General features: G+C 46.7%; 1 protein-coding gene across 1 annotated transcript in view; it reads left to right on the top strand.

The window, feature by feature from the left end:
- The first annotated feature begins 2,860 nt into the window (after positions 1-2,860).
- Positions 2,861-9,963, top strand: part of LOC110328389 (glutathione S-transferase A2) — a 101,910-nt gene continuing 94,807 nt past the window's right edge. The window contains exons 1-4 of the mRNA XM_021207818.2: positions 2,861-3,048; positions 3,607-3,715; positions 6,487-6,538; positions 7,332-7,464. Coding sequence (XP_021063477.2) covers positions 3,014-3,048; positions 3,607-3,715; positions 6,487-6,538; positions 7,332-7,464 — 329 coding nt within the window. The 5' untranslated portion in view covers positions 2,861-3,013. The remainder of the gene's footprint in view (positions 3,049-3,606; positions 3,716-6,486; positions 6,539-7,331; positions 7,465-9,963) is intronic.

The raw sequence follows: 9,963 nt of genomic DNA, 5'->3' as shown, positions 1-9,963 counted from the left end.
AAGAGGAGGAGGAGGAGAAGGAGAAGGAGAAGGAGAAGGAGAAGGAGAAGGAGAAGGAGAAGGAGAAGGAGAAGGAGAAGGAGAAGGAGAAGAAGAAGAAGAAGGAGAAGAAGAAGAAGAAGAAGAAGAAGAAGAAGAAGAAGAAGAAGAAGAAGAAGAAGAAGAAGAAGAGGAATTTCTATAGAGCTGTTTATAGACGCATGTATGAGGATTATTTACAGGATCAGAGGAACCTTATCAGTGACTGGCTATATTAGAGGACTCTAAATTTTCAGGAAGGGGAGGGGATTCATTAGTCCCTCTTCCTGATTTGTTACCTTTCTAGTCTATTATGAAATTCTGGAATCTTGGACTCTATGCATGTCTATGGGAGGGGCTGTTCCCTATTGGTCCCCACACCCTGGGTAAGAATTGTCCCCTTACTAAAGTAGCACACACACTGCTCTGGAGCTGGACTGGGAGCTGAGTGGAGAAGAAGCCAGGACTCTCACAGGTCAGTATTCTCTCTTATAGCCTGTGGAACTTCTTCTCAGGTGTGCAGCACTGCAAACTAGTTTTTAGTGTTTTATTTAGTTAGCATGCACTGATTGCACAAAATAACTGCATTTATTATGTAATTCTCACTCCTGTATATAATAGGCTTTGATCATATTCAATGCCCATTACCATTGATTTACCTGCATTTGGTTCTGGTTCATGTTAATTGCTTTGAGACTGAACGTCCAGTAGCAACCTATCCTCTATTCCTTCTTTCGGTTCTACCTCCCTCCCTCCCTCCCGCCTCCCTCCCTCCATCTCTCCCTAGTCTAGCCCTTGCAGAGCAAAGCCCAAACAAGGCCATTATCCTGTTCCCTTCCAGCCTTTATCATCCTCTGGCCTTGGAAACTGTTCAGAGCAGGCGGTTATAAAGCTCCTACTGCACTCCTTCAAAATAGAAACACATTTGTTTATAAACCAGAAAGAGGGCACGAAAAGGAGGGGGGAACATCCTAAGTTTATCTGAACTGGCACAGATGAACTCTTTTATGTATAAAGAATACAGCCACACAGGCTTTGACACATAAATATAGTGAGAGGAAAAATACACTCAGGCTAAAGCCGTCACCAGACAGAGCCTGCACAGTGCACGCTGATCCTGGGCATCTGTGCAGTGCGCATGGTCCATTCCCTAGCTACAGGTGAGGAGCTGATGGTGGGACAGATGCTGACCCATGGTGGCTCCTGGCGGAACTTTCCCTCTGACTCCTTGTTTATGCATCTCAAAGAGTTTAGATTCTTTATTGCCTAAAAATGTTAAATGTTGTGACCAAAAGGTATTTTTAAGTCACAACTCTTATTTATTTATTTATTTATTTATTTATTTATTTATTTATTTATTTATTTATGGAGATAGGGTTTCTCTGTATAGCCCTGGCTGTCCTGGAACTCACTCTGTAGACCAGGCTGGCCTCGAACTTAGAGATCCACCTGCCTCTGCCTCCCAAGTGCTGGGATTAAAGGCATGTGCCACCACTGCCTGGCTAAGTCACAACTCTTAAAAAAAAAAAAAAACTGAAATAAAAAAGGTCAGCAAGATAGCTCAAGGTAAAGGTGCTTGCCGCCAAAGCTGACAAACTGAGGTAAATCTGGAGTACTTAGAGTGACAAGAGAGAACTGACTCCAGCAAGCTGCTTTCTGACCTCTCCATGGTCTCAGTGGTTAGCGTAGGCCCACCTTAATTCACAGACACACCGATAAGTAAATAAGCGATAAAAAAAAACCCAACCACCTATAAAAAATATAACTGAAATTGTTACCAAGTCTGAGTGATTGGACTCCTCGTGGCTCTTGAGTGTATCAGGTTTTTACAACCACACCCCTGATATGCCCTGCCTGCCTGCCTGCCTGCCTGCTGAGCTTGCCTGGTGATTGTGTGAGGTTTCCTTTGTTGTGGTGGTGTCCCCCCCCCCCCAGTAGTATGACCTAGAGTAGAGAGCAGTGTAGCAGAGAGCAGTGTGCCCGTCTGCTAAGAGACATTTGACAAGGTCTAGAGGTGGTTCGAACTGACTGGGGGATAAACAGGCTGTTGGCTCAGTTAATGAACTACTTTAAACTACATTGCCCAGGATAGTGTCACAGAGCCAAAGCACCATCCTCGGGCCCAAACCTCCAGTGCCAAATAGCCTCGAAACAGCAACGGAGAACTCTCCGACTTTACAGTAATACCCACTTCTTACATCTTATGTCTGCCCGGAGTGCAGTCATGTGAACATGTGCAAGAATATAACTAACAGGAAGGTCTTACTCAGAATTACTCACAGTTTTCACACAAGAAACCCCCATAGAGAACTGTAGTGTTGACTCAGCGGTTAGAAGCACACATTGCTCTTCTAAAGGACAGAGTTCAGTTCCCAAAACCCATATCAGGTGGCTTTCAACAGTATAACTCCAGCTCTAGCAGATATAGCCCTGGCGTTCACACTCACCTGCACTTCCATACTTCCATGCACACACACACACACACACACACACACACAAATAAAAATAGAATCCTTTTTAAAAGGCAGACCCTGAAATTTTCTATCATGTGACAAGTTAAAGACTCTACCCATGGCCCAGGATGTTGACTTGTAGTCACTGAGCACCAGGGACCCAATATGTCTGCCCACGGGGCAGGAACTCAGGTGTAATCGCCAGGGTTTCCTCCTCATGGGGCTGGATGACATCTTCCCTTCTCCTTGCAAGAGTGACAACACCACACCAAGGAACTTTAGGATTCACTGAGATTCAGTGAGCACCTGCCCTCGATGTGGTGCACACTGAGGGCAGTTACTTCCCTTGGGATGTGAGGCTGACACATCAGGTACTCTCCGTCTCACAGTGGGAAACAAACCAGCAGCAGAGATGACCCTTCTCCTGCAGCGAGAACTGGGCATTGGCACAGCCAGGGTGACATAAAGCCAACCGAAGCTTCTGAACCACGTAGTCCAGGAGCCAAAGAACCAGGGTGGGACTGCGCCTCATCCCGTCAGGGATGGCTCTGGATTCCAAGGCTCAACAGGCTCCCAGGTTTGGTTTGGTTTCTCTCTCTCTCTTTCTTTCTTTCTTTCTTTCTTTCTTTCTTTCTTTCTTTCTTTCTTTCTTTCTTTCTTTCTTTCTTTCTTTCCTTCTCTCTCTCTTTCTCTCTTTCTCTCTTTAGATTTATTTATTTATTATATATAAATAGTACACTGTAGCTGTCTTCAGACACAGACAAAAGGGCATCAGATCTCATTACAGATGGTTGTGAGCCACCATGTGGTTGCTGGGATTTGAACTCAGGACCTCTAGCAGAGTAGACAGTACTCTTAACCACTGAGGCAACTCCTCCAGCCCGGCTCCCAGGTTTTTAATCACTGTAGGCTCCAGGCAACTCTGCCCATGTCCTCAAGGTGAAGGCAGCTGAGACTGGTTTGGTGCAGCTGCAGGTTGGTGGTCACCACTGGGTGAGAAGTCAACTTGCAAAGCTCTCCCTCAGCTCCCTGCAGGCCAGCCAGGGAGGAGGCAGAGTGCCCTTCCCCAGGGTGCATTACTCNACACATCCCACAGCACAGGCTCCTGGGCTAACCTCTGCCTTTTCACTCCTAGACCGAGAACCGCAGTGGCTGCCATGGCCGGGAAGCCCGTGCTTCACTACTTCAATGCCCGGGGCAGGATGGAGTGCATCAGGTGGCTCCTGGCCGCAGCAGGGGTGGAGGTAGGTTGGGCAGTGCTCTGCAGCTGGANCTCACATCAGTTTAAAATACTTCTCTAAGCTGAGAGACTCCANGCCAGAAGAGCNGGAAGTTTGCCTTTAATGGTTAACTGTCTTGTACTAAAAGGGGGATGGGTCGACTTGACATCGTGAAATTTTACTGTGCCTTCTATAAAGAATACATTCACAATTAAAAGACCTTCTCAGGAGAAAAAAAAAATCAAATACTTACTTGATTAATAGCTTATTTGAGAGTAATCAAATTACATAATGAAACATGGGAACAGGAACTTGAATACTGGTTATTAGGTGACACTAATTGATTATTACAGATTTATGGTATGATAGTGTGACTTTAGGGAAGCCACTGTTCTTTCAAAATGACTACATATGTTTGGAGTATATATGTTATATGAGGTGTTTGTGCTGCCGACGTGTGACAGGTCTGCGTGACATTACAGTCAGTCTCAGAGAACATGGGCACTGAGATGAGCAGGGTGGCCTGCAGCTGGGGGGACTGGAGCTGGGGACTGACAGACGGAGATCCGTGTATCTTGTAGTTTTACAACAGAGAACCTGAAGTTTCCATGATGAAGATGGTTTAAAGGGACAGGGACTGAAGTGACAGCTCAGTGGTTAAAATCCCACACTATTCTTGCAGAGGACTGGTGCAGGCTGCTCACAAACACCTGTCACTCTAACCCCAGAGGGTTCCCATGCCTTTGGCCATCATGGGCAATTGAGCAGACATGTGCACGCACACACACACAAACACACAGACACACACACACACACACACACATTTCCACATATAGTATAAAAACATTAAAAGGGATAAACGATACCAGAAAACTAAATAGAGTTAAATTTAAACACCCATCACAAATGAGAGGCCTGACACAAGAGGTTGTAACACACGACCTGTTAAAACGGAACAACACTCAGCAATCAGTTTCCCATGACTCTCAAACGGAAGGCGCGAAGCTGTTGGGAGGGTTTAAGTGGTGAAGAAGAGAGGGCGCACATCCTCAGGCAGCCTCCATGTCTATGAGCTTCAGCTTTCAGTGTGAGTGGCCCAAGTGAGGAGGACAGCAGCATTCAGGAGCCAAATGTTTTCCTTTTAAGCTTTTGAGCAGAAAAGGCCAGTAGGCTTTAGTGCTGCCCTCTAGTGGCGACACTGGGGAAATCACCTCCGAGGTCACATCAGGGAAGCTCAGCAGTTAGGGATCCCTGGGGATGAAGTAGAGGGCACTGCAAGCTGGAGATCAGGTCCTCAGATAGCAGCAGAATGAGAGGCTTAAAGGATGAAGTGGCATCCCAGGAGGGCCACTGGTGTGCTCCCGCAGTGTCATGGCAACGTGTTTACCTCAGCTGTGGAATCACACCTCCATTCCTAAAGGCTTCCTCTGAATCCTTTCTGAATGAAGGAGAGAATAAGAACAGAGACACTCCAGAGCCATCCCTGGGGAGAATGCTTTCTTTAAACACATAATTGGCTCCAGAGTCCATATGCCAGCTTTGTTTCTCAGGGATTTGTGCTAAGCGACTAGGGTGCTGAGTTCAGCACAAGAGGAAGGCTGGGATGGGGCCATCTGCACAGGAGCCTTCCTCTTCTGAGTCACAAAGACTGGGGAGGCAGTGGGCGGAGCTGTTAGAGAGCCTGGCTCAAACCTTGCAGATGCCATGTGCCTGCAGGCCAGCCATTGGCATGACTCTCACCATTGACCTCACCCCCACCAGCCCATCCCAATTCAGCCCTGTCTGTGATGTAGGCAGTCTGCACTCCCTGTACCTCTCTGAAGGCTGTGCAAGTTGCTGACGCTTCCCATTAAGTTGCCTATCAATCCCGTCCTGTCAGGTTATGGAACCATCAGCAAACTGACTCACTAAGCAAGGTGGAAGCTGATTTTCAACCTTGAAAAGCTAAAAATTTCTTTAAAATATAGAGGGAAAGGAGTGGTAGATTACTATAGAGGGCTGTAGAGATGGCTGGGCCTAAAGATTAAACATGGGTTCAGATCCCGGTAACATATGGAACGGCCATGGTGGGTTGTCATTGGGTATGTGTACACAACAACTTTTAATACTCATACATGAAACATAAATATATGAAAAACACAATGGCCATGAGACATAAGCAACTTTACCAAGGTTCTGGTGTAATGGCGGAGCTGTTTAGAGTTCTCACTGAACATGCAGGCAATCTTGTGTGGTTTGCAGCACCCAGGTAAGTAAGACAGGTAATAACTGCCTGTTAATCCAGCCCCAAGGGAATCTCTAACATCCTGGCCTCCGTGATCTTGACCTCCAAGAGGAATGCATTCATATGTAAAACACACACACATATGTTTGCATGCATGCACAATTAAAATTAGTAAAACTAAATCCTGAATAAACAAAACCCAAATGGCCAAACACCAGGATGGAGATCTCGAAAGTTCTATCCTGTTCTCACTGGAGTCAGCAGGCTTTCCTGAGAGCCCAAGACCTCAACAAAGTCCCAGTGCTCGCCTGCCAGGGACGTAACTCTTTTCTTAGGACCAGCATGACTTCTAGAGGAGGAATACGCCAAGAATGGGCAGCTTGGTTGTGCTCAATGCCCTTTTGGTGAACGATCTATTCTGAATTTCCAAGAGGCCATGAAGAGACCCCTTTGTATCTACAGGAGGTTTTAACTCCTGCAGACGAAGTACCCAACAGGGACCACTGATGGTCAAAGGTCTACAGTAACGCGGAAGGGGCTAATGAGCATGCTTTCATTTTCCTGCTTTCAGTTTGAAGAGAAGTTTATACAGAGTCCAGAAGATCTGGAAAAGCTAAGAAAAGGTAACACTGAGTATCTGTGTGACCTCAGTCAGGTGCCTCGGGGAAGGCCTGTTCTGAAGGTGATGTTGGTGGGCAGTGCGTGGGAGTAGTCAGAATGGCAGAGTGGTCTGATGTAGGTGGTGGGGCTCCCTGAGTGGCCTGAAATGGAACAGTGGGAATGGGGGCGTGGTCAGATGTCTCCAAGGATTTGTCTGGTGACTTGTGAACGTTTTCTCATTTCTGCATCAGAGTGAGCTAGTTCACTCAGGTTCACTCACTTCCTCTGTGTTTTACCCACGCTGCCCATCAACCACAAACACGTGACCAGGGATTAAATCATGGATGGAGAAACAGCTGGGACATTTTCTCAATCATTTTTATTATAGCCTCTGATGAATTACTTTCCCCTGACCAACACAGGCTGGAGGATAACAAGGAGGCTCACTACGTAAGAAACACCCTAATTCCATGAACATGATGAGACTTTCAGACTCCCTACTTAGCTCTGTTTGCATGGTGGTCCTTGGCTGTCCCTCCTCATCTCCTTAATCTACACAAAGATGTGAACATACTACCATGCATGAGAGATATAACATGTACGTGGATAGGAAATTAAGGTGAATGAGAGATGCTCAAAAGACGATACGATGGGTGAGAGAGAGAGGAAATAGGGGCTAAAATAAACAAGATTCCACTTGAAAAACACAGCTGCTCCTTACCTTTCCACTGCATGTTGAGACAGTTCAATACTTTCCTGCTCCTGACAAGTGAGTNGGGGATGCTCGACAGACCTTTTCCNTTTATCCTTTCACAGATGGGAATTTGATGTTTGACCAAGTGCCCATGGTGGAGATTGATGGGATGAAGCTGGTGCAGACCAGAGCCATTCTCAACTACATCGCCACCAAATATGACCTCTATGGGAAGGACGTGAAGGAGAGAGCCTTGTATGACGTATTTCTTGTTATTACCCCAGTGGGAAGCTTTGGGTCCCTCCTTAAGTGAGCAAGAGAGTGGCAGGGTCTGTGTCTGTGGTGGTTCTGGGCATAAACACTTGGGCCAAGTATGGAGTGTGGAGGGGAGGGAAGAGGAGATGGGGTGGGTTCAGGAGAGTGTGACCGCGGCAGAGGATGATGCTCAAAGCACAGCCCAGGGACCCAGCTGCAACCATGAGGGGCCACAGCTCCTGAGCAGGGTGGAATCATGACTTCAGGTGCTCAGGCTTCAGTGCCTGGACCTCAGCCAACAGCTCAGGACAAAGGACAGGGGACTGGAGATTAGAGGAGGGACCTAGGGAAGGAGGGGCAAAAGGAACTACTTCCTACATCCAGGAAGGAATTCTGCAGAGCAAAAACCTGAATTGCCAGCCAGTTCTGTGGATTGGTCAACTCAATGAGCCTTAGTGAGGCTGGTTGCCGAGGACCAGGGTCACCTAAAGCTTTAAATCAGGACGAAAGCAGCCAGGCTGGTGGCAGCACCCACACTGGGACCCACTCTGCAGTGGCAAAATCCTTCACTCATAAACCCTGTGTGGGAGTATCACGGTTGCTCCCAGAGGTAAAAGTGGTATTAGCCAGCAACACTAATGGGGAGGATAAGCCCATGGGAAATAGAGACCTGGCTTTAACAGTACATGTATAGAAGTATTCCTAGCACTATGATTTATGATTTTCTACTGGGGAATCAGTTAAGATATTCAGTAATACATGAAGGAGGAGCCCAGGTTCCAATTTAGCCATGAACATTAATGGTGCGGAGAGGAAAGCAGGAAAAGATTAAGAGCAAGCCTTGTCCTATGGGAAGGAAGCAGACACCAGGGCCACATGTTCCACGGTTGATCTCATGGGAAGTACTCAGCATGAATAAGAAGGAAGTGCAGGGGAAAGGGGCTCAGCCTCTCCTAACATTGCAGTATGCTGACATTGTTAGACTGCCCCAGACATACTGAAACGCAGAATACCATCTTTCAAGGAGCCAAAAATGCTATGGTGTGAAAATGTGACGCCTCACTTTTCCAAAAAGAAGTATATAAAATACAGTTTAGAACGACTTATGTCTGGTGATATGCTCTGGATTGACAGAATAAAGAAATAGGCAAATTGCTACGTGGCCATGGAGTACCCACTTTAATCCAAGTCAAGCACTCAGGAGGCAGAGGCAGGCAGAGCTCTATGAGTTCAAAGCCAGCATGATTTCTAGAGTGAGTTCCAGTACAGCCAGGGCTACAGAGTAAAACCCTGCCAAAAAACCAAAAAAACAAAAAAACCCTCTCATAAGGATATTTCTTTGGGGCTGGATTATAGCTTCAGAGGTTAGTCCTTTATCATCAAGGCAGGAACATGGAACATGTTGGCATCCAGGCAGGCATGATATAGGAGGAGCTGAGAGTTCTACATCTTCATCTGAAGGCTGCTAGTGGAAGGAAGACTGGCTTCTAGGCAGCTAGAAAGAGAGTTTGAAAGCCCATGACACACCTACTCCAACCAAGGCTACACTTCTTAATTACAACTCCCTGCACCAAGCATATAAAAACCATCACATTCCACTTGGCCCCATAAACCCATGAGTCTTTGGGGGGAACATAACCTACATATAGCATAATAAAAAGCACATTTAGTCTAACTTCCATACTCTACAGTAGTCTCAACAATATTAAAAGTTCAAAGCTCAAAGTCTCTTCTGACATCCATCCGATCACTTAACTGTATCCCCCAAAGCAAGACAGGAAACCTGCTGGGAAAACTCCAAACTCTGCATCTCCAAGGTGGTCTTTAGATCTCCAACTCCTTTTTCATCTTTGTTTTCTGCAACAAACTCCTTTCTCCTGGGCTGATTCCACTCCCTGTTAGCAGCTTTCCTCAGCAGATATCCCATGGATCTCACATCTCAAACATCTTGGGGTCTCTAAGGCAACTTAAACTTCACATGTTCATGATTCATAATGTGGGATCTACACTTGATCCTCTGGGCTCCTCCAGAGGGCTTGGGTCACTTCTCCAGCTCTGCCCTCTGTAGCTCTGCACTCTGTTCACACCATTCCACTCCTGCTGCTGCTCTTGGTGACCATCCCATGGTACTGGCATCTCCAATAGCCCGGAGTCTTCCACTGCAACTAGGCTTCACTAGTAGTCTCTCATTGGCTCTCTTCAAGGTGCCACGACCCTTCAGTTCTGGACTGTCAACTGATATCTAGCCTGCACCTTCACCAGTGGCCTTCCAAGGCCTCTCATGGTGCCAAGCTTCAATTGCTCTAATTGACCCCTTCATGCCTTCAAAACCAGTACCACCTGAGTGACTCTTACACATTATGAAGTCCAGCTGCCGCATGAGGTACAACCCNGGTTAGCTCTAGAACACAGCTTCTTTGTGCTCTCAGAAAACACTTCCCAGAAGCTCTCACCACAGTGATGCTGGTCTCTTCTAAATCACCACTAATTTCTTAGCTC

This window comes from Mus pahari, chromosome 10 (assembly GCF_900095145.1).
Source record: "Mus pahari chromosome 10, PAHARI_EIJ_v1.1, whole genome shotgun sequence".
In the NCBI taxonomy this organism is placed as follows: Eukaryota; Metazoa; Chordata; class Mammalia; order Rodentia; family Muridae; genus Mus; species Mus pahari.
This window is presented reverse-complemented; position numbering and strand designations above follow the sequence as displayed.